The sequence below is a fragment of the Mobula birostris genome, chromosome 32 (genome assembly GCF_030028105.1).
Source record: "Mobula birostris isolate sMobBir1 chromosome 32, sMobBir1.hap1, whole genome shotgun sequence".
Classification (NCBI taxonomy): domain Eukaryota; kingdom Metazoa; phylum Chordata; class Chondrichthyes; order Myliobatiformes; family Myliobatidae; genus Mobula; species Mobula birostris.
Genome location: NC_092401.1, coordinates 15,283,305 through 15,308,847, shown reverse-complemented (window position 1 = coordinate 15,308,847; position 25,543 = coordinate 15,283,305). Strand labels below are relative to the sequence as shown.

The window sequence follows — 25,543 nt, the reverse complement described above, 5'->3', positions numbered from 1 at the left end:
ACGTTTACAAAATAATGATGGGTATAGACAAATAAATTCAAGCAGGCTCTTTCCACTTAAATTAGGAGAGATAAATACGCGAGGACATGGCTTTAGGGTGAAAGGGGAAAGATATAGGGGGAACATTAGGGGGAACTTCTTCACTCAGAGAGTGGTGAGAGTGTGGAACGAGCTGCCATCTGATGTGATAAAAGCGGGCTCACTCTTAAGTTTTAAGAACAAATTGGATAGATACATGGATGTGAGAGATCTGGAGGGTTATGTACTGGGTGCGGATCAATGGGACTAGCGGAATAAAGTTTCGGCACAGACTAGAGGGGTCGAATAGCTTGTTTTCTGTGCTATAGTGTTCTATGGTTCTAAGGTTAGGAATCCCTGCATTTCCTGAAAGGAGAGCCGTGTGAAATGCTTAGCAATTCCCCTGGGATATCTTTCATCTTAATGTCTCCTAGGCTTCCAGCTGTCATAAGGTCTGCGTCCCAGAAGCTTTCCGAGTTCCCGAGTTCATGAGTCTGCAACTCTTGTTTTCGACTCTGCCTCTCACACTCCGACTTTGCGACCATTGATGATCTCAAAAACGACTCCCCCCCCCCCGGGTAATTCTACAGCCTTGAGGATTTTACGCAACAAATGGCAGGCGTAAAACCGCCCCGTCGGCGCTATCATTGAGCCACAGAGTTATAGCCAGGGATCTAAACACCCCGAGGAAGACTATTCCATTTAAGAAGCCGAAAGGCTGGCCATGTACAAGTATATTCAAAAAAAGCAGTCGTCACAGGACGAGTTCTCCGGGCCTGTGGAAGCGAGCTAGCTGGAGTGTTTGCTGACATCTTCAACTGCTCCTTGCTTCGGTCTAAGATCCCGTCGTGTTTTAAGAAGGCAACGATAATCCCAGTGCCGAAGAAGAGCAAGGTGGCATACCTGAATGACTATCGACCTGTGGCTCTGACATCAATTGTTATGAAGTGCTTCGAGAGATTGGTTATGGCACACATCAACCCCAGCCTACCGGTCAACCTCGACGCTTTGCAATTCGCCTACTGGAGCAACAGGTCAACGGCAGATGCCATCGTTCTGGCCCTACATTCCTCCTTAAAACACCTGGAGAATAAAGAGGCATACCTAAGGCTCCTTTTCATTGACTACAGCTCTTCCTTTAATACCATCATTCCAAATAAACTGATTCCTAAGCTCCGGAACCTGGGCCTTAGCACTCAGATCTGCAGCTGGATCTTCAACTTCCTCACAGACAGAACCCAGGCTGTAAAAATAGGGGACAAGCTCTCCTCTACAATCACTCTGAGCACCGTTGCCCCACAAGGCTGTGTACTCAGCCCCCTGCTGTACTCACTGTACACCCATGGATGTGTAGCCAAGTTTCCATCGAACTCAATACATAAGTTTGCTGATGACAGAACAATTGCAGGTCGTATCTCGGGTAATGATGAGTTTGAGTACAGAGAGGAAATTAAAAACCTGGTTGCATGGTTTGAAGACAATAACCTATCCCTCAACGTCAGCAAGACGAAGGAATTGGTTGTTGACTTCAGAAGGAGTAGCGAACCGCACGACCAAATATACATCGGTGGTGCACAAGTGGAACAGGCCAAAAGCTTTAAATTCTTCGGGGTCAATATCACAAATGACCTGACTTTGTCCAACCAAGCAGAGTTCACGAAGAAGAAGGTCCACCAGCGCCTTTACTTCCTGCGAAAACTAAAGAAATTTGGCCTGTCCCCTAAAAACCTCACTATTTTTTAAAAATGCACCGTAGAAAGCATTCTTCTAGGGTGCATCACAACCTGGTATGGAAGTTGTCGTGTCCAAGACCGAAAGAAACTGCAGAAGATTGTGAACACGGCGCAGCACATCACACAAACCAATCTTCCGTCCGTGGACTCACTTTACACTGCACGCTGTCGGAGCAGTGCTGCCAGGATAATTAAGGTCACGACCCACCCAGCCAACACACTTTTCGTCCCTCTTCCCTCCCGGAGAAGGTTCAAAGCTTGAAGACTCGTACGGCCAGATTTGGGAACAGCTTCTTTCCAACTGTGATAAGACTGCTGAACGGATCCTGCCCGGATCTGGGCCGTACCCTCCAAATATCCGGACCTGCCTCTCGGTTTTTTTGCACTACGTTACTTCGCATTTTTCTATTTTCTATTTATGATTTATAATTGAAATTTTTAATATTTACTAATTTCAACTATTTTTGATATTCTTAATATTTAATATTTGTAAACCAGGGAGTGTGAAGCGCAGAAGCAGATATCGCTGTGATGATTGTACGTTCTAGTACCAATTGTTTGGCGCAATAAAGTATGAAGTAAAGTATTGAAAAAGGCACTCGCCTCGTGGTTTTTTTCAGGCTATCTTATCGGGCGGCAGCAGGGTTCAGTTTTGCAACTAATGGAAAACGTGAGCCGTCCCTGCATGTATTATAGTGTCATAAGCAAATTAAGAGTTAGGAATCGATACTCCTTGCTCCTCATTAAAAAAACTTTTGATTTGTTGCAAGGAGCAGCTAATTTCTCAAAACGCAACGCAAATATCTAAAGACGTTATGTCATGCGTTCAGGATTGTGACATTTGTGCCTGTTACAAAAGCCCCAGTACTTTTCCTCAAGGCCTTCTTCAACATCTACCCATTAGTCCACGCTCCCAGTCTCATCTTTCTCTAGTTTTTAATACTGGTATGACCTTGTCATCCTCCTTTAACACAATTTTAGTTGTGGTCGCTAGGTTTTCCAAGGCTTGCCGATTAGTTCCTGTAACCAAGCGACCATTCGTTCGAAAGTTCGCAGAAGTCCTCATCTACCAGGTGCTCAGGAAATATGGCTTTGCCTCTGATATTGTTTCTGACAGAGGTCCACAATTCAACTGGAAATTCTGTCATGAATTTTGCAAGCTTATTTGGGCTACCTCTCGTCTTTCCTTGGGGATCCATCCACAGATTAATGGACAGATTGAGAGAAGGATTCGACCTGGCGCTAACCGTTCACTGCCCATTATCCGGTAATTCGGCCGCTTCATATAAACGTTTAATGAAGGTGTTGTTTCCCCATAGGATGCTTCAATATTCATCATTGGGTAGGACCCCTTTCGAATATCCTTTTGGGTTTCAGCATCCTCTCCTCCCTGATCACTAGGCCGAGATCGGGGTCCACACGACAAAACAATTGTTTAGATATGCAAACAAAGTTGGTTCAAGGCCTCAAAGACTCTTACAGAGAGTCCACTCGACAACAGAATATGGCCAATAGAAAGAATTTGGGTCTCTCTTTCTATATTGGACAGCAGGTCGAGCTTACAAATGAGGATTTTCTACTCAAGCTAGAATGGCAACCGGTAACTCCGCACTGTATCGTTCTCTATTGAGCCTGAGGAACATTAACCTGGTAATATAAAAGATTGAACTTTCCCGTCCTGTAAGAACTCATTGCGCCTTTTATTAATCCAAACTGAAACCTTTACTTTATTGTCTCTTAGCGCCGAGCACCCCGACACCTACCCCCAAAGATCATAGGCGGTGAAACGGTCTACCGAGTCTGTAGACAGCTGAATTCACGGAAATCAACGGAACATCTGCGATATTTGGTAGACCGGGAGGGATATAGTACTGTGTTACAGTGTTGGGTAACTTCCAGGAATATTTTGACTCCTGATCTTGCTTCAGAATTGCATCGTTTCCACCTAGATATCCCTGGTCCGTTAGGAGCCGGCTGTAGGGGGATGGCTTCTGTCACATCTTCGGGTAGTACGTAGTGCACTGAGGGCACTGAGTGATTTCGTATACACTGTTTGGTTTTGCATTATCTGCGTTTTATGAATTATACTCATCGCGTATGATTAGGTTTCGGGCTTTTATGATGTGTTGTAGTTAGATCTTCCTAGTTTATGTTGAAGTTCCAATTGTCCTTTGATAATTCTCTTCAAGTCTTTTCTGGTGTATAATTAAGTATACTTCAACTGTTATCTCTTTTCAAAATGCTGATTTCAAACTTGTCAGTAGACTGGCGTCTAATTAGGTGTACACAGGTTATTCCATGCCCTGGAGTGTATTTCAAGAGGTAATGCTAAACCCTCGATTTTCGTATTTGATGGTCCTGATCCTAGTCCAGTAAAGTTTAGGCTGAGTTTTTGCAAGTTATCCAAAACCATAAGACCATAAAATATAGGAGCAGAATCAGGCCATTCGGCCCATCGAGTCTGCTCTGCCATTCAATAATGGGCTGATCCAATTGCTCCCGTCATTCCCACTCGCCTGCCTTCTCCCTAAATCCCCTGGCTAACCAAGAACCTATCTATCTCAGCCTTTAATACACAATGATGACTTGGCCTCCCAGCCGCTCGTGGCAACAAATTCTGAATTAGCACACAGACTCCTGTTTCGGGTCAAGTGGTTCAATTCATTGGTATTCATGTCCAGTTCTCTGGCTGCTGTCTCCATCCTCATTTGTCTTTCCCTTCCTCTTGCTTTCTTCCCTTCAATTTTTCCCATAATTACCGTGCATTCTAACGCCTCTTTCCTAATCATATGTTCAATGAAGTTACGTTGCCTTTTCATGATCTCATACGTTGTTACTCTTCTTGTGTTTGCACTGTTCATGACATTCTCGTTCGATATTTGTTTCGTTCTTGATATTCTTTGCATCCTCCTCAGAAAACACATCTCTGCTGATACAATAGAACACAACCAAAATGGGATCCCTTATTGCCACTCATCGTTTTCTGCTGATCAGCCAATGCTCCGCCCATGCTAGTAACCTCCCTGTAATTTCATGTGCTCTCATCTTGCTAAGCAGAATCATGTACAACACCATGTCAAAGGCCTTCTGAAAATCCAAGTACACAACATCCCATCCACTGCTTCTCTTTTGTCTACCCTGCTTGTACTTTCCTCAAAAAATTGTAGTAGGTTAGTCAGGCAAGATTATCCTTTCAGGAAACCCTACTGGCTATCTTGTCATGTGCCTCCAGGTACTCCGTAACCTCATCCGTAACAATCGATTCCAACAACTTCCCAATGACTGATGTTAGGCTAACAGGTCTATAATTTCTTTTCTACAGCCTCCCTCGCTTCTTAAATAGCGAAGTAACATTTGCAATTTTCCAGTCATCGGGTACAATTCCGGAATAGATCGCTTTTTGAAAGATCATTGTCAATTCTTCCACAATCTCTCTAGTTAATTCCTTTTAAACCCTAGGGTACATTCCATCAGGTTCAGGAGATTTATCCACCTTGTAAGTTCCACTGTTTTCTTTTGTCTTTTTAATTAATTGAATACCTAAGTTTGATTAACATTTCCGACAATCTTTGTGATCCTTGATTTGGATTCGGAGATATAGCGTGTCATTTGCTGCCCTTTTAAATTGTAGGACAGCTGAATTGGACTGCAATATGAATGTATTTTACATCGGCTCTGTCAGTTTTACCCTATTTTCACTGCTGTGAAAGGAAATCTCGAGAGATTCTTTCAAACTTTCTGATGCGAAATAAGGGAAAAGCGTACTTGGCCAAATAATTCCTTATGTCTTACTTTAATTCCGAACGGAACAAGGTAACGCGCTGACGGCCTCTCACACTGACTGATTCAATATCTGACGTATGTAAGTGTGCTCCATACACGTTTCACCTTTACCATTATTTTCTATCACTTGATGATGATTATCATCATTTGTCGAATCATTCAAGTCTGAAGACATAATGAACTAGCTGACAAATAATCTAACATGATATCCTCATTTATTTGCAGGATACAACGAGAAGACCCCTAGCGCCTTCCCTAAACTTCAGGACGAGATTTCGCAGCTGAATAACAGTAAGTTTAAAAATTATCAGACAAAATATCATGTCCTATTTTGAATTTGGAAACGATATGAATGTTGATAAGGGGCAGTGTGGCGTAGATCGACAAAATTGTTTCAGTTAATTCTATTTATATCCCAAACTCCAAAGTCAAACCCAATCCGACTCATTTGCTTAACGACTGGAATATTTTCTTAGTCTATGTCTCCAGCAGTTGGTAATTCATATCACACCACAAAGACACTGATCTTGAATTGAAATCGTGTGAAAAAATAAATAAAAACAGAAACATTACAAACTGTAACGTGTTAAACATTTCCGGTCGAAATAGAAGAATAAATGTGGAAGACCGTTCATCAGAATTGTGAATGAGGGCGGAGAATAAACAGATTCTTTCCAAGTTCCAGAGAAACAGGAGGAAAGATGTGGGGGACGAAAGTACTGCACCCATGGCCAGGAGACCGGGAAGTTGTGCCATTAATACGTTTGTCCATATGTTAATCTAGAAAAAGAGCTTTGACCAACGACCGAACCGGACATCGGAAGTATTGAGAGGTGAATTTCACTTAGGTCTACTGCCCTAGTAGAAAAGTCAGCAGTGGGTCCGTACAGCGAAAAGGAGCTTTGAGCAGCAACTAATGTGGACATCGAAAGTTTTGAAAAGAGGAGATTTCTCTCGGGTGCAATAACCGAACAGAAATGCCAGCAGAGGTTTGCCAAAGCGAAAAGGAGCTTTGACTAGCGAAGAATCTGCAGTTAGGGTTGATGATCAATAGCAATTTAAAGGAAGGCGGGGCAAGCGCGTTGTCTCACCAGCCGTTGTCTGACTTGACAGACTCAGAATGGTTTTATTGCGGCTTTAGTTCTCCGAGGCGAAGACAAGCTTGAGTCAGAGAAAGTAAAGTAATAAAAACTCAAAATTAAGTTTCTTTCCTTCGCTTCTTTATATGTGCTTAGCCAGAATAGTAGAGATGCCAGACAGGACAGTGGAATGCTCCTCTTGCGGGTTGTAGGGAGGCAGAGAGACGTCCAGGATCCTTTCCGACCACATCTGTGTGAACAACATCCAACTTCAGCTTCTACCAATCAGCGTTAAAGAATTGGATTTGAACTCCGGATCATTCGGGAGGCGGAAGAGAAAGAGCATGTAGAGAGATAGTTACTCCCTACGTGCAGAACGCAGGAGATTGGGTGACAGTTGGAAAGGAGAAAGGGGTTAAGGAACCAGTGCAGAGTACCCTTGTGATCATCTCCGTCAACAAGATACATCAGTTTTGATACTGTCGGGGTTGGGGGGTTGACCTAACAGACGAAAGTCCCAGTGGTCGGGTATCTAGGACTGAGTCTGGCTATGCCAGTCAGCATTGAAGGGGAGAAAATAGGCATGTTATGGTGACAGGTGATTTGTTAGTTAGGGGAACAGTCAGGAGGATCTGTGGGCGTGAGCGAGATTCAGGAATGGTATTTTGTCTGCCAGGCTATATCCGATCGAGTCCTCAGGATTCTTAAGTGGAAAGGTGAACAGCCAGAAATCGTGACGGACATGACCACAGGGGTACTCTGCACTGGTTCCTTTCAGTGCTGTACCATTGAGAGCATACTCACCAACTGCATCTCAGTGTGGTATGGCAATTGTCCCGTATCGGACTGCAACGCACTCCAGCGTGTGGTGAAAACTGCCCAACTGATTATCAGTAGCCAATTGCCCACCATTGAGGACATCTACGATAAGCGCTGCCGGGGCACGATGGAAAGCATTATCAAGGATGCATCTTACCCTAACCATGGACATTGTACTCTCTTCCCATCCGGTAGGCGCTACAGGAGCCTCCGTAACCGCAGCGGCAGGCACATGAAGAGCTTTTCCCTGAGGCTGTGACCCTGCTGAACCTCACATCGCAGCGCTAAACAGTATTGCCCCATATTGTACTGTCTCAGTACGTCTATATTTGTGTGCTGTAGCACTTACTTTTTATTCGTTGTCATTTTGTAAATAACACTGTTCTTTGCATTTCTGGTTAGATGCTAACTGCATTTCATTAGCTTTGTATATGCACACGACACAATAACAATAAAGTTGAATCTAATCTAATCTAATTTAATACAAATGCCATGGGTAAGGTGAGTAACGACTGTATAAGGTTTTCACAGAATTAGGTGCTAAATTAAAGGGTAGGACCTTTATGGTCCTGACGTCAGGATTGTTATCTGTGCCTCATGGGAGGAAGTAGGAAGATGATACAGTTTAATATGTGGCTCAGGGGTTGGTGTAGGGGGGAGGGCATAAGAGTTTTCGATCATTGTGCTCTCTTCCCGGGTATGCGCAACCTGTGCAGACGGGATGGTTGGCACTTGAACTGGAGTGGAACTAATATCATATCAGGAAGCTTTGTTAATGCTGCATGATTGGATTTAAACCAGAGCTGCAGGGGCGTGTGAACCAGATTGCCAAAACAGTTTGTGGAGAGGATGTCGAGGCAAATGTTGGTAAGAACTCAAGCAAAGTTAGCAAACAAAATGTTGAGCGTGTTGCAACTAGTGGCCTGAGGTGAACATTAGATTAGATTAGATTATGAGGGCACGCAGTCCTCTTTTATTGTCATTTAGTAATGCATGCATTAATAAATGGTACAATGTTTCTCCAGAATGATATCATAGAAACACAAGACAAAACGACTGAAACCTGACAAAAACCATATAGTCATAACATATAGTAATAACAGTGCAAAGCATTACCGTAATTTGATAAAGAACAAACCATGGGCACGGTAAAAAGTCTCGAAGTCTCTCAAAAGTCCCATCATCTCACGCAGACGGTAGAAGTAAGAAAAGCTCTCTTTCGGCCATGAACCTTCAGCGCCTCAAACTTGCCGATGCAGCCCTCTGGAAGCACCCGACCACGGCCGACTCTTGAATCTGTCCGAAAACTCCAAGCCTCCGACCAGCCCACCAACAGCGAGCACCGAGCACCATCTCTGCCGAGCGCCTCGACCCCGGCCCCGGCAACTGGCAATAGGCAAAGCCGAGGATTTGGCGCCTTCCGCTCCGGAGATTCTCGATCCATTGCAGCAGCGGCAGTGAAGTGGGCATTTCAGAAATTTCTCCAGGTGTTCCTCCGTGTTTCTCACAGCTGTCTCCATCCAGTCAGGATTGTACACGGCCCTAGTTAACACATACGATATCATTCAGAACCACCGCACGCGCCACAATCTTCTGCCTCCTCCCAGTATCTCATTGCAAGAATTATCATTGGACGGACAGATGATAGTCCTGAAGATGAGGCAGCTGGTTTACAAACAGAGACTATGTGTCGTGATGGGATGCTGCTGATAGGGTAAAATTCCAGTAAACAAGATGAGCTTGAAGAATGCCTCCGCCTGCCCTTTTTCAATTTTTCAATTCAGAATATAACATCGTCATGGGCCTGACTGCCTCACTCGCTGTCGGATTCAATATCTGACTGAGATGTGCTCAACACATGGTTCAACTTATAGATTATTTACAATGACACTGATAAAGACTATTATAGTTCTGTAAGTTATTGCAGGCTGAAGAAACGATGATCTACGCGTGAACTAAAACCCGATGATCTGATGTGTTGCCCTTTCAGCTATAAAAAACTCCGAGCAGATCCTGAGCTCCATTGCCAAAATTCAGGACGAGATTTCGCAGCTGAGTAAGAGTAAGTTTAATAATTATCATTGCTATTATGTTGTATTTTAATACATTAAACTATATATGTGTTGATTTGGTGCTAAGTGGCGTCGATTGATGAAGTTACTTCGCCTACTCCTACATATATCCTAACTGCAGTCCCCAAACCAATCCTGCTTATTTACTTATCTTTCAGAGACTTATCTCATTTTTACCTTCAACGGTAGCTACATCACATCACTACACAAAAACATTGGGTAGAATCTGAAGAGAGATAGAGCTCAAAATCACAAATCAAAGCAGAAATTTTTAGAAATGGTACTGATCCTTGTCGAGTAAAGTTCAGGCCGAGTTTTTGCGGATTATCCAAGCCCATAAAACCATAATCTATAGGAGCAGAAGTAGGTCATTCGGCCCATCGAGTCTGCTCTGCCATTCAATCATGGGCTGATCCAATTATTCTAGTCATCCCCACTCGCCTGCCTTTTCCTCAAACACTCGGATACCCTAGCTAACCAAGAACCTATTTATCTCAGCCTTTAATACAGACAATAACTTGGCCTCCACAGCCGCTCGTGGCAACAAATTCTGACTTAAGTAATTTCTCTGCATCTCTTTTTTAAATGGATGTCCTTCAAGCTTGAATTGTGACCTCTTGTCCTAAACTCCCCTACCATGGGAAATAACTTTGCCATATATAATCTGTTCAGACCTTTTAGCATTCGGAATTTTTCTATGAAATTTTGAGGGTACAGAATCTCTATGTTCTTGTTAGGTTGAAAGGAAAGATTAGAAGTTTGAGAGAGCCATGGTTTTCAAGGGATATTGGAAACTTGGTTCGGAAAAAGAGGGATAGCTACAATAAATATAGACAGCATGGAGTAAATAAGGTGCTCGAGGAAAATAAAAAAAATGTAAAGCGAATCTTAAGAAAGAAATTCGAAAAGCTAAAAGATACGAGGTTGCTTTGGCATGTAAGGGGAAAATAAATCCAAAGAGTTTCAACAGTTGTTTTATAGCAAAAGCATAGTGAAGAATAAAATTGGTCTCTCAGAGAATCAGAGTGCACAGCTAGGTGTAGAGCCAAAAATGATGGGGAGATGTAGGGAAACATGTCGGGAACTTATGGAAACTATGATGATTAAAGAACAGGAAGTACAGGCGCTTTTAAGGAATATAAAAGTGGATAAGTCTCCAGGTAGTGACAGGATATTCCCTAGGACCTTGAAGGAAGTTAGTGTAGAAATAGCAGGAGCTCTGACAGAAATATTTCAAATATCATTAGAAATGGGGATAGTGCTGGAGGACTGGCGTATTTCGCTTGTTGATCCATTGTTTAAAAAGGGTTCTATGAGTAAACCTAGCAATTATCGGATTATAAGTGTGAACGTTAGTGGTGTGTAAATTAATGGAAAGTATATTTAGTGATGGTATACATAATTATCTGGATAGACAGGGTCTGATTAGGGACAGTAAACATGGATTTGTGCATGGATGGTCATGTTTGACCAATCTTATTGATTATTTTGAAGAGGTTAATAGGAAGGCTGACGACGGTAAAGCAGTGGATGTTGTCTATATGGACTTCAGTAAGGCCTTTGACAAGGTTCCACACAGAAGGTTAGTTTGGAAGTTTCAACCGTTAGGTATTAATATTGAAGTAGTAAAATGGACTCAACAGTGGCTGGGTGGGAGATGCCAGAGAGTAGTGGCATCTCTTTGTCAGGTTGGAGGCAAGTGACTAGTGGTGTGTCTCAGAGATCTGTACTGTGCCCAATCTTGTTTGTTATATACATTAATGATCTGGATGATGGGGTGGTAAATTGGATTATTAAGTATGCAGATGATACAGGATAATGAAGCAGGTTTTCAAAGCTTGCAGAGAGATTTGAGCCAGTTAGAAGAGTGGGCTGAAAGATGGCAGATGGAGTTTAATTCCGATAAGTGTGAGGTGTTACATTTTGGCAGGACTAATCAAAATAGGACATACAGGGTAAATGGTAGGGCATTGATGAATGCAGTAGAACAGAGTGATCTAGGAATCATGGTGCATAGTTAACTAAAGGTGGAATCTCATGTGGATAGAGTGGTGAAGAAAGATTTTGGTATGCTGGACTTTATAAATCAGAACATTGAGTACAGTAGTTGGGATATAATGTTAAGGTTGTACAACGCATTGGTAAGGCCAAATTTGGAGTATTGTGTACAGTTCTGGTCACCGAATTATAGGAAAGATGTAACAAAATAGAGAGAGTACAGAGATTTACCAGAATGTTACCTGAGTTTCAGCACCTGAGTTACAGAGAAAGGTTTAGGTCTTTATTCTTTGGAGCGTAGAAGGTTGAGCGAGGACTACATAGAGGTATTTAAAATTATGAGGGGGATGGAGACAGTTGACGTGGATAGGCTTTTTTTCCATTGAGAGTAGGGGAGATTCAAACAAGAGGACATGAGTTGGGAGTTCGGGGGCAAAAGTTTAAGGGTAACACGAGGGGGAACTTCTTCACTCAGAGACTGGTGGCTGTGTGGAACGAGCTTCCAGTAGAAATGGTAAAGGCAGGTTCGATATTGTCACTTAAAGAAAAAAAATGATAGGTATGTGGACAGGAAAGGAATGGAGGGTTATGGGCTGAGTGCAGGTCGGTGGGACCAGCTGAAAGTAAGCGTTCGGCATGGACTAAAAGGGCCGAGATGGCCTGTTTCCGTGCTGTAATTGTTATATGATTATATAGTTAAACATTTCCGGTCGAAATAGAAGAATAAATGCGGAAGACCGCTCATCAGAATTGTGAAAGAGAGGAAAATAAACAGATTATTTCGAGGTTCCAGAGAAACAGGAGCGATCTTGATGCCTAAAGTACTGCCCCGATGCCCGGGAGATAGGGCAGTTGTGCCATTAATACTTTTGTCCATATGTTAATCTAGAAAAAGAGCTTTGACCAGCGACCAAACCGGACATCGGAAGTATAGAGATAAAGGATTTTCACTCAGGTCCACTGCCCCCACAGAAATGTCAGCAGTGTGCCCGTGCAGTGAAAAGGAGCTTTGAGCAGCAACTAATGCGGATATCGAAAGTTTTGGAAGGAGGGGATTTCTGTCAGGTTCACTGACCGAACAGAAATGTCAGCAGAGGGTTGCCAAACCGAAAAAGAGCTTTGATTAGCGAGCAATCGGCAGTTAGAATTGATTATCAAGATCAAATTAAAGGAAGGCAGCAGCAAGCGCATTGTCGCACCAGCCGTTGTCTGACTGGACAGAGTCAGAATGGTTTTTTTGCGGCTTTAGTTCTTCGAGGCGAAGACAAGCTTGAGTCCGAGCAAGATTAAGTTTCATTTTCTTCGCTTCTTTATATGGGATTAGCTTGGATAGTAGAAATGCCAGACAGGATGCTCCTCTTGCGGGATGTAGGAAGACAGAGACACGTCCTGAATCCGTTCCGACCACATCTGTGTGAACAGCATCCAACTTCAGCTTCTAACAATCCGCGTTAAGGAATTGGATTGAACTCCGAATCACTCGGGAGGCTGAAGAGATGACAGATAGAGCATTTAGAGTGGTAGTTACTCCCTATGTGCAGAACACAGGAGATTGGGTGACAGTGGGGAAGGGAAAAGGGGTTAAGGAACCAGTGCAGAGTACCCTTGTGATCATCTCCGTCAACAACATACATCAGTTTTGATACTGTCGGAGTTGGGGGGTTCACCTAACAGACGAAAGTCCCAGTGGTCGGGTATCTGGGACTGAGTCTGGCTCTGCGAGTCAGCATTGAAGGGGCGAGAATAGGCATGTTATGTTGACAGGTGATTTGTTAGTTAGGGGAACAGTCAGGAGGTTTTGTGGGAGTGAGAGAGATTCGCGGATGGTATTTTGTCTGACAGGTGCGAGTGCCCAGACTATCTCTATTCGAGTCCTCAGGATTCTTAAGTGGGAACGTGAACAGCAGAAATCGTGGCCAATGTTGATACAAATGCTATGGGTAAGACGAGTAACGACTCTATAGGGGTTTCACGCAATTAGGTGCTAAATTAAAGGGTAGGACGTTCAGGGGTTGTGACGTCAGGATTGCTATCCATGCCTCGCGGTAGGAAGTAGGAAAATTATACAGCTTTATATGTGGCTAAGGAGTTGGTGTAGTAGTGAGGGCGTACGAGTTTTAGAGCATTGTGCTCTCTTCCGGGGTATGCGGGACCTATACAGTCGGGACGGTTTGCACGTGAACTGGAGTGGAACTAATAACCTAGCGGAAAGCTTTGTTAATGCTGCATAATAGGATTTAAACCAGACCTGCAGGGGGATGGGAACTAGATTGCCAGAGCAGTTTTTGGAGAGCATGTGGAGGCAAATGGTTGGGCGATGTTGAATCATTGTGGGCAGGGCTAAGTAACTGCACCACACACTGCTCCAGTCCACCCAGCTGAAAATGGTTACCGGCAAAATGCTGGGGTTAACCTCGCGATAGACTGGCGTCCTATCCCGGGGTAGTCTCGTACTCCCAGTCGCTTCACGCAACAGAAACCGGCATAAGCACCGTCCTGATGGACCACAAAGGCTCGGGACAGACTTTAACTAAATTAAGTAAATGCACGGGTAAAATGACAGGAAATGTATACAGACGCCTAAACAATACTAAAGATGTTGTCTACAAATTACTCCGGGAAATAGACGATGCACGCCAAAAGAGCAATGTTACAAAAGTCTAGGGTATTTCAAAATGCAGGTAAATTGGGAAAATCAGGTTTGTGCTTGATTCCAAGAGGGGGGATTTCTTGTGAGCTTCCGCGATGGGTTTCAAAGTGGCTCGTGGTTAACACCACCAGAGAATCAGTTATGCTCGATTGGGTATAATGCAAAAACCCGAATTGATTAGTGGGGTTATCTTGAAAGAACCCACAGGGGAAAGTAATCATGATACGATCGAATTCACACTTTAACTTGAGAAGAAGCTAAAGTCGGATGTATCAGTGGAGTAAACGGAATTACAGAGGCCTGGGAACTGAGATGGCCAGAATTGCCTGTAAAACAACACTGGTGCGGATGACGGCAGAGTGGCAAAGGTTGGAATTTCTACAAACAATCTGGAAAGTACAGGACATATACATTTGCAAAGCGGAAGAAGTATTCCAAAGGCATGATGACAGAACCGAGGCTTAAAGAGAAGTCAAAGCCAATATAAAAGCCAACAAGTGGGCCCATTATAGAACAAAAATGAGTGGGAAGTTGGAGGATCCGGATTTTTTTAAAAAATCAGAAGGCTAGCCAGTAATATTTAAGAGGATGCCAAAATTTCCTCAGATACATAAAGTGTAAATGCGGAGTGAAAGTGGAGATCAGATCACTAGAAAGTGATACTGGAGGTAATAGAAACATAGAAACACAGAAAACCTACAACACAATGCAGGCCCTACGGCCCACAATGTTGTGCCGGACATGTCACTACGTTAGAAATTACTAGGCTTACTTATAGTCCTCTATTTTTCAAAGCTCCATGTACCTATCCAAAAGTCCCTTAAAAGACCCTATCGTATCCACCTGCACCACCGTTGCTGGTAGCCCATTACGCGCACTCACCACTCTCAGTAAAAAAAAAAACTTACCCCTGACATCTCCTCTGTACCTACTCCCCAGCACCTTAAACCTGTGTCCTCTTGTGGCAACCATTTCAGCCCTGGGAAAAAGCCTCTGACTATCCACACGATCAATGCCTCTCATCATCTTAAACACCACTATCAGGCCACCTCTCATCCTCCGTCGCTCCAAGGAGAAAAGTCCGAGCTCACTCAACCGATTCTCATAAGGCATGCTCCCCAATCCAGGCAACATCCTTGTAAATATCCTGTGCACCCTTTCTATGGCTTCCACAACCTTCCTGTAGTGCCGTGACCAGAACCGAGCACAGTACTCCAAGTGGGGTCTGACCAGGTTCTATATAGCTACAACATTACCACTCGTCTCCTAAATTCACTCTCACGATTGATGAAGGCTAATACACCGTACGCCTTCTTAACCACAGAGTCAACCTGCGCAGCTGCTTTGAGCGTCCTATGGACTTGGACTCCAAGATCCCTCTGATCCTCCACACTGCCGAGAGTTTCACCATTAATGGTATATTCTGCCATTCCATTTGACCTACCAAACTGAACCACTTCACACTTATTTGGGTTGAACTCTATCTGCCACTTCTCACCCCAGTTATGCATCCTATCATTGTCCCGCTGTAACCTCTGATAGCCCTCCACACTATCCACAACATTTCACCTTTGTGTCATCAGCAAACTTCCTAACCCATCCCGCCACTTCCTCATCCAGGTCATTTATAAAAATCATGAAGAGTTAGGGTGCTGGAACAGATCCCTGAGGCACTCCACTGCGAACCGACCTCCATGCAGAATATGACCCGTCTACAACTACTCTTTGCCTTCTGTGGGCAAGAGAGTTCAGTATCCACAAACCATTGTCCCTTTCTATCCCCTGCCTTCTTACGTTCTTAATAAGCCTTGCCTTGGGTACCTTATCAAATGCCTTGCTGAAATCCATATACACTACATCCACTGCTCTTCCTTCATCAGTCTGTTTAGTCACATCCTCAGAAAATTCAGTCAGGCTACTCAGGCACGACCTGTTCTTGACAAAGCCATGCTGACTGTTCCAAATCATATTATACCTCTCCAAATATTCATAAATCCTGCCTCTTACGATTTTCTCCATCAACTTACCAAACACTGCGGTAAGACTCATTGGTCTATCATTTTCTGGCCTATCTCTACATCCTTTCTTGAATAAAGGAACAACATCCGCAACCCTCCAATCCTCCGGAACCTCTCCCGTCCCCAATGATGATGCAAAGATCATCACCAGAGGCTCAGCAATCTCCTCCCTCGCCTCCCACGGTAGCTTAGGGTACATCTCATCCGCTCCCGGCGAATTATCCAACTTGTTGCTTTCCAAAAGCTCAAGCACATCCTCTTTCATAATATCTACGTGCTCAAGCTTTTCAGTCTGTTGCAAGTCACCACTACGATCACTAAGATCCTTTTACATAGTGAATACTGAAGTAAACTATTCATTAATTACCTCTGCTATTTCCTCCGGTTCCATGCATACTTTCCTACTGTCACACTTGATAGGACTTATTCTTTTACATCTTATCCTATTGCTCTTCACATACTTGTAGAATGCCTTGGGGTTTTCCTTTATCCTGCCCGCCAAGGACTTCTCATGGCCCCTTCTGGCTCTCCTAATTTCCTACTTAAGCTCCTTCCTATTAGCCTTGTAATCTTCCAGATCTCTAACATTACCTAGCTCTCTGAACCTTTTATAAGCTTCTCATTTCTTCTTGACTAGATTTATTACGACCTTTGTACACCACTGTTCCTGTACTCTACCATAACTTCCCTGTCTCATTGGAACATACCTATGCAGAACTCCACACAAATACACCCGAAACATTTGCCACATTTCTCCGTACTTTTCCCTGAGCTCATCTGTTTCCACCCTTAAGCTTCCAATTTCCTGCCTCATAGCCTGATAATTCACCTTACTACAATTAAACGCTTTTCTAACGTGTCTGTTCCTATTTCTATCCAATGCTGTTGTAAGAGAGATAGAATTATGATCACTATCTCCAAAATGCTCTCCCACAGAGAGATCTGACACCTGACCAGGTTAATTTACTATTACCAAATCGAGTGCAGCCTCTCCTCTTGTAGGCGTATCTACATATTGTGTCAAGAAACCTTCCTGAACACACCTAATAAACTCTACCCCATCTAAACCTCTTGCTCCAGGGAGATGCCAATCGATACTTGGGAAATTAAAATCTCCCATACTGGGGTACAAGAAAATGCTGGAAGAACTGAAAGTACTTTGCATCTGTTTTACTGTGCAAGACACTAGCAGTATGGTGGATGCTTCAGGTGTTAGGGGTCATGAGGGGTAAAAAGTTACCATTGCTAGAGAGAAGGTTCTTTGGAAAGTGAAAGGTGTGAAGGTAGATCAGTTACCTAGTACAGGTGCTGAACGAGATGGCTAACGAGGCATTAGCAATGATCTTTCAAAAATCACTAGATTCTGGAATCCATAAGTCCATAAGACCATAAGAAAAATGAACGGAAGTAGGCCATTCGGCCCATCGAATCTGCTTCGCCGTTTTATCATGAGCTGATCCATTTTCTCCTATTTAGTCCCACTGCCCCGCCTTCTCACCATAAACTTTGATGCCCTGGCTACTCAGATATCTATCAATCTCTGTCTTAAATACACCCAATGACTTGGCCTCCACTGATGCCCGTGGCAACAAATTCCATAGATTCACCACCCTCTGACTAAAAAAATTTTTTCGCATTTCTGTTCTGAATGGGCGCCCTTCAATCCTTAAGTCATGCCCTCTCGTACTAGACTCTCCCATCATGGGAAACAACTTTGCCACATCCACTCTGTCCTTGCCTTTTAACATTCGAAATGTTTCTATGAGGTCTCCCCTCATTCTTCTAAACTCCAAGGAATACAGTCCAAGAGCGGACAAACGTTCCTCATATGTTAACCCTCTCATTCCCGGAATCAATCTAGTGAATCTTCTCTGTACCCTCTCCAACGTCAGCACATCCTTTCTTAAATAAGGAGACCAAAACTGCCCACAGTACTCCAAGTGAGGTCGCACCAGCGCCTTATTGAGCCTCAACATCACATCCCTGCTCCTATACTCTATTCCTCTAGAAATGAATGCCAACATTGCATTCGCCTTCTTCACTACTGACTCAACCTGGAGGTTAACTTTAAGGGTATCCTGTACGAGGACTCCCAAATCCCTTTGCATCTCAGAACTTTGAATTCTTTCCCCATTTAAATAATACTGCCTATTTATTTTTTTCTGCCAAAGTGCATAACCATACACTTTCCAACATTGTACTTCATTTGCCACTTCTCTGCCCATTCTTCCAATCTATCCAAGTCTCTCTGCAGACTCTCATTTCCTCAGCACTACCGGCCCCTCCACCTATCGTCGTATCGTCAGCAAACTTAGCCACAAAGCCATCTATTCCATAATCCAAATTGTTGATGTACAATGTAAAAAGAAGCGGCCCGAGCACTGATCCCTGTGGAACACCACTGGTAACCGGCAGCCAACCAGAATTGGATCCCTTTATTCCCACTCTCTGTTTCCTGCCAATCAGCCAACGCTCTATCCACGTATGTAACTTTCCTGTAATTCCATGGGCTCTTATCTTGTTTAGTTGCCTCATGTGTGGCACCTTGTCAAAGGCATTCTGATAATCCAAATATACAACATCCACTGCATCTCCCTTGTCTAGCCTACTGGTAATTTCTTCAAAAAATTGTTAATAGGTTTGTCAGGCAGGATTTTCCTTTAAGGAATCCATGATGAGTTCTGCCTATCTTGTCATGTGCCTCCAGGTACTCTGTAACCTCATCCTTGACAATCGACTCCAACAACTTCCCAACCACTGAATCGTTCCGGAAGAATGGATTATTGCAAATGGCACTCCAGTCTTCAACAAGGCAAAGAGGTAGAAGTTAGGAAACTATTGGCCAGTTAGTGTGATCTTAGTGTTTGTGAAGATGTTGGAGTCTATTATTAATGATGAGTTCTCGTGGTACTTGGAGGCAGATCATGCAGTAGGCTGTATTTAGCATGACTTACACAAGGGAATATTTTGTCTGAGAAATCTTTGGAATTGATTGAAGAAATAATGAGCAGGATAAATAAAGGAGAATTGGTTGATGTTGTGTACATGCATTCCCAGAAGGCCTTTGACATGGTATATCAAGAAAGATTCTAGTACGGTTAAAGCTGTGGATGATTGTAAGGACGCAAAGGGTGGGAATTAAGTGAACCAATTTTGGTCAGCTACTGGTGACTAATGGTGTTCCACAGAGTTGGGACCGACTCTCTTTACGTTATATGTTATATGTTAATGATTTGGTCAATGCAATTCATGGCTTTGATGCAAAGTTTGCAGATGAATAAAGATAAGTGCAGGGGCAGTTAGTTGTGAGGAAGTTGAAAGGCGACAGGAGGACAAAAACAGATTAGGAGAGTCGGCAATGAAACTGCAGGTGGAATACTGTGACGAGGAGTTTACGGTCATGCACTTTGGTATAAGAAATGAACGAATTGATTGTTTTCAAAGGAAAGAAAATACAAAAAATATCCAGATGTAAGGGGACTTGAGAGTCCTTGTGCAGGGTTCCCTAAAGGTTACTTTGCTATTTAAGTCTGTGCTGAGGAAGGCAAATTCAATGTTTGTATTAACTTTAAGAGGACTAGAATATAAAAGCAAGAATGTAATGTTTGAGATTTTCTGAAACACTGCTGGGACCTGAATTGGAGTTTTGTGAGCAGTTGTAGGCTCCGTATCTTCGAAAAGCTGTACTGAAATTCGATAGGGTTCAAAGGACGTTGACGAAAATAAGTCAGGATTGAATAAATTGTCATATGTAGAACACCCAATGTACAGAGGGTAAAAAAGCAAATCTTGCAAACATTTTGCAAAGCTTTTGCACCCTGGGGCTAGCAGAACGATGTTCCATATATCTGTATACATCTGCTTGGCTGAAAGGCAATAAATTTGAACCTCAACTTGAAGAATGCCTCTGCCTGTCCTTTTTCAATATTTCAATTCAGAATATGACATGGTAATCGGCCTGACTATCTCACCCACTGACGAATACAATATCTAACTGAGATGTTCTCAACACATTGTTCAACTTTTATATTATTTTCAATGACACTGATGAAGATTATCATAGTTTTTTAGGTCATTGTAGACTGAAGAAAGGATGATCTACGTGTGAACTAAAACCCCATGATCTGATATATTGCCTTTTCAGCTATAAAAAGCTCCGAGCAGACTCTGAGCTCCATCGCCACAATTCAGGACGAGATTTCGCAGCTCCGTAAGAGTAAGTTCAATAATTATCATTGTTATTATGTCGTATTTTAATATAGGAAACTATATATGTGATGATTTGGTGCAAAGCGACATCGATTGCTGAAGTTGCTTCACCTGGTCCTACATGTATCACAACTGCAGTATCCAGACCAATCCTGCTCATTTGCTTATCTTCCAGACACTTATCTCATTCTTTACCTTCGACAGTAGCTACATTACATCACTCCACAAATACACTGGGTTGAAGCTGAAGAGCGATAGAGCTGAAAATCATAAATGAATGCAGAAATGGTTAGAAATTGATACAGAGGCATGTCAATCATTTTTGGTGGAACTGGAAAAAATGGTGATGAAGACCATTCATCAGTACTGCGACAAAGAGAGGGGCACACACAGATTCATTCTAGGTTGCTGAGAAACAGGAGGAGTGATATTGAGGTTCAAGTATCTTCCTCAATGGATTGAATTCTGCCATGGCGTCATTAATACGTTAGCCCATATGTTAATCTATCTGCTCATTGCAGTAAGCGGGTAGACATAATGTGGGTATGGAATATAAAACGCTGCGAAGTGTAGAGCTAGTGGATATTTTCAAAGATCAAAACGTCCTAAATACATTTATCATGATACGTACATAAATAATTGTACAATAATAAAACAAAGCAAGTAACCTTCATAATTTAAGTGCACTAAAGTGAGTGCACAGCCTGAAGTCAGTCATCACTGCAGACGATCCAAGAGCATATTACTCACATGCCATCGACTCTGTTCACCATAGAAACGAGTACCTCCCGGGAGCATCGAACTGCACCCTGGCCGTTACCTGTCCTCCCGTCCCGACACCGACTGACACATCAAATTTTTCAAGCTGTCCTGGTGCTCATATCGGCCAAACAACATGTCTTTCCCCGGTATAAGTTCTGGTATTTTGACGCTTCGGTAGGGTCTCGTTCCCAGGACCTTCATCTCCACTAGGCCTGTACCTGAGTTTCCTAACTGGCCCGGCGCCTAAATTGGTCAAACATCGGCTGATTCCTCGCTCTCGGGTCCTGCCGCTTCGTATCGCCTCCAAGTCGGCTCTAGCGACGGCCTTACATGGGTTCGTTGCCCGTTCACGCGTCTGTGCTCTGCCGCCTTGATTCGGCCCTTGTACACCACGTTCTTCAATTACACCGCAAAAATATCAGATCGTCAGGCTGTCCAAAAGCTCAAATAGTAAAGGGAAGTTACAGGCTGTTGATTGCACTGAATGTTTTAGATTGCGTGATTCATAACTTACTGAGTAGTTTGGTTTGCTGCCAGCATGTTATCCCTGTACTTCACCAGCGCCACCTAAAGTCGGAAGACAAGTTAAATGGAGACAGCAAGACTGAGTTAAACTCACAGATGGAGGATGTTCTGATAATTAAGATAAGCAGACATTGTAAAATATGCGATTGAATCTGAAAGGTTACATTTTCCCATACAGCGTATGGTCCTGTTATCTTGTTATCATTTTTTCATATTTCTAATCTTTCAGGAAGAGCGAAACAGGTGAGTCAGAATGGTTGGAGCACGTTGAATCTCGCTAGCCGCCTGGTAATTTCACACATCTGCAGCAAATTGCTTCTAAGTTTCTTCAGCCTATCCGATCTCCAGAAGTACTATTTCCCAGTCCTTGCAAATGTTTGTGATCTCTGCTGCAGACATTATTGTTCTACAGACTATGTCGGAAAAGTCGTGAGCAGAAGTAGATACCAAGCCTAAGCAATGTTTTAACTGGAGTCATATTCAATTCTAATAGAATCTCCACCTTCCACATACTTTGCCAAGCTGATAACGTTCTGGAGTATTTAAGGAATGGCGGAGGCAAACCACTTCAATATTGCCTTTTTGAGGCACAACACAAGTCCTTCTTTCAATTTCAGTGTCACTGGCAGATGAGCAGCACTATTAGCAGTGCGCAGAGAATAGGAGCTTGCAGAATCACCGAGTTGCGTTTTTAAACAGTAGTTATAGTACAGGAGAAGAGCATTTAGTTCATCATATCAAGAATATCTGTGCTGTCTTACTTGTTAAAATAGTCGCACATACTGCTGGTGTGACGTGTAGTTTTGGAAAATAATTAAAAATACCACTGGCATTGTGTGTAAGACGGGAAAATATTACGAATGGAAACAAGGGGAAGCACACCCCATTTCTCCAGCAGGAGAAATCCTCCGCGCTCATAAACAAAATCTGAAGCTGTTAGAGACCAGATATAAATGACTGCATCTCAGAGTTCCATTTCTCCTTTTAGTTGTTTACATTGGCTCAACATTTTATCTGCATCGGCAGAGATTCTACGCCTTTATTTTCAAACGGCAGAAACGATCATTCACTGATTCTGTATAAATGGACACCGCGCATGCTGAGCTATAGGGTTAGAGCCAAGGATGTTTTCTAATTGTAGAAGAACCAGATGAAACTTATGGAAAGAGCGTTTCTTGAATCAACCTCGAGGTATAGAGTGCCTTAAGAAAGAGCCTTATTATAAATCTTACTAGTAGGATGTCATGGTCCGGTCCGTGAAGTCCGCATTCCGGATCGCGGTGCGATCCGTGGACTCGGGACTCCGGGTCTTCCAGCTGTCCCTTGTTTGGTTGAGTTAATCATAGGCACCTGATTCCCATCTTTGGGCTTGGAATATAAGTAGCCTTGGGGCTGAGTGTGGGCTGCTGGATTGTCTTGTCAGTCCCTCTTGGAGCAACCTGCTGATGGAAGACTAGTGAAACTATTCATGATCTCTAGATTTGGTTGGAGGACCACCGCTTCATGGAGCCTTGTTGCCACTCGTCGGAGCAGTCATTTCAGTAGCCAGCCAAGGTTGCTGACTGCCTCGAGTCTCAGAGCCACCCTGGATTGAGCTCCTTTCCTGTCCTTGCCTCCATTGGGTAAGCCAGGCTGTAATTGCCCTTACCCTGCGGTTGGTTCTGTCCCTTCCTATCCCTTGCCTCTGTCGGGTAAGCCAGGCCGATGCCGTTAACCTGCGGTTGGTTCTGTTCCATCCTGTCCCTTGTCTCTGTCGGGTAAGCAGGCCGTTTGCCGTTACCCTGCGGTTGGGTCCGTCCCTCACTGTCCTTACCTCCGTGGGGTGAAGTTCTGCGTCCTGCCCAGGAGAAGCTGCAAGAACCCAAGCCACGAGGATCCCAAGCCAAGATCTAAGATCACTCGCCTCGAGGATCCCAAGCCAAGCTCCAAGAACACTAGCCTGAAGTCCCCAGCCTCCAAGCTTAAGACCCAAGGCCCCAGCCTGCAGCCAAGCTCAAGTCTCGGGCTCGGAGTCGAAACCTTGTCTCCTAGTCCATGATTTCTAGTCCTGGACCCGCTTTCCCTAGCCCAAGTCTGCGTTCCGGTCCCTGCTCCTGGTCTGAATCCTGTCACGTCCCTACTCTGGTCAAGTACTGTTCCTTGTACTTCAGTGTCTGTGTCTTGTATTTGGGTCCGTTACCAGCACCCCATGTGACACGGGATGACGAAGGATAGTTCAGCTTATCCCAGCGACATTAAGTTGCACAACTATCGAATATCCCTAGACAGAAAGAGGCACAGGCCCATCCTATCAATGACGATCGAAAAATTTCCAACATGCCAAACCTGAATTTGCAACATAACGCCACTTCACTTGAAACACCTACCAGAGTGCTGTTATAATAGGTTGGACGCTTATGGCTTTTTCATCAGTTTTGAATGTAGATTCAACACCGCACTATAGTACGCACAAGAAGCCTGCTTCCTCAAATCGCCCAAATTCCTTGAAATATATTGCTCTTAACCTTTTTTTTCGCCTTACTTCACTCGACCTGGTGTGGCAGACGCTTAATATTTTGTTTTCTGAAATGCCCATCACGGTTTTTATACTCCCCGTGAAAATATCTTGTTAATTTTCGTATTATTGCATAAAGCAACCGCTCCAACCGTCAAAGATGCAATTTCCGTATCGGAAAAATAGCCTCCAGAATCAGCTGCCCATCCGTTTCAATCCTTAATCGTATTACGTATAATGCAGTGAACAATGTTTTGCATGCAACCACAAAATGTTAAACTCGTGCAATGTGCCTCCCTAGCAAGATGCCAGTTGCTACAAATGTCCTACTGCCTAATAATGATGAAGGAATCTTTGAATAGCAGACCATTTTCCTCTATGACTCTGTGATGATGTGTGGGTGAGCATTTTTTTTTCCATTACAGATACAGAAACGTCAATAGCTAGTGTGAAGAATGAGCTTTCTCAGTGGAAGAGTAATTGTGAGTATAAAATAGAATTTGCTGAATGGCTGTACATACAGATAGTTCATATCCTGCATTTGTTCTCCCGAGTCCCGCCGTCAGTTCGGGCTCGAACTGATTTCCAGGCTGAAGGACATTGTCTCCACCTGTGGATAATGAAAGAAAAGAAAGTTATTTCGAGTGTGTGTCAGTGTCACTACAATGTTTACTCTATCAGGTCCCACCTCACTGAACCCCATCCACCCATCCTATTAAAATTGTTACTGTTTTGCCCCAGCCCTACTCAGGACGTTACTCGAACTATTTGTGTGACAATGTTGCCCGCAATTCTCTCTCAATCATATCCCATGTCCGAACCTGCTGCTCGTGAACACGCTGTGAAGTTCTGCCGCGTATTATCATGCTTTCCTTCATCCACCATCAACCCTGCCCTCACCCGTATTTCTTCCATTTCGCACACATCTGTCTCACCCCATCCTCTTGCCAACCCACCAGGGAGAGGGTTCCTCGTGTCCTCACCTACCACCCCATTACTCTCAGCGTCCTACATAATTCACTGTAACTACTGAATCTCCTACAGGATCCCACCAGCAAGAACAACCTTCCCTGACACCCCCCAGCTCACTGGCTATTTTCCGCAGGGATAGCCCCTACGCGGCTCCCTTGTTCACTCAGCTCTATTCACTTATCCTCCTCCTGGTACTTACCCTTCCAAGCGGAACAAGTGCCATACTTGCCTCTACCCCTCTTTCCACACTAACATTCCGGGCTCCAAGCAGCCCTTCCAGGTGGCGTGACACTTCAGCTGTGAACCTGAGCAACTCGATCAGGTGCTTCCGCTGCAGAATCCTGTACATTGGTATAGCCGGACATAGTTTGGGAGAACGTTTCGCCAAGCACCTTCGCTCAGTCCGCCAGA

At 43.7% G+C, this 25,543-nt stretch overlaps 1 protein-coding gene across 3 annotated transcripts in view; it reads left to right on the top strand.

Annotated features, from left to right (window-relative positions):
• LOC140191161 (CD209 antigen-like protein C) overlaps positions 1–25,543 on the top strand; it is a 58,873-nt gene that overhangs the window by 19,966 nt on the left and 13,364 nt on the right. For 2 of the 3 annotated variants that reach the window (XM_072248294.1, XM_072248292.1), the window contains exons 3-6: positions 5,760–5,825; positions 9,423–9,494; positions 20,315–20,386; positions 24,586–24,642. In XM_072248294.1, coding sequence (XP_072104395.1) covers positions 5,760–5,825; positions 9,423–9,494; positions 20,315–20,386; positions 24,586–24,642 — 267 coding nt within the window. The remainder of the gene's footprint in view (positions 1–5,759; positions 5,826–9,422; positions 9,495–20,314; positions 20,387–24,585; positions 24,643–25,543) is intronic. The other variant, XM_072248293.1, reaches the window with a different exon arrangement.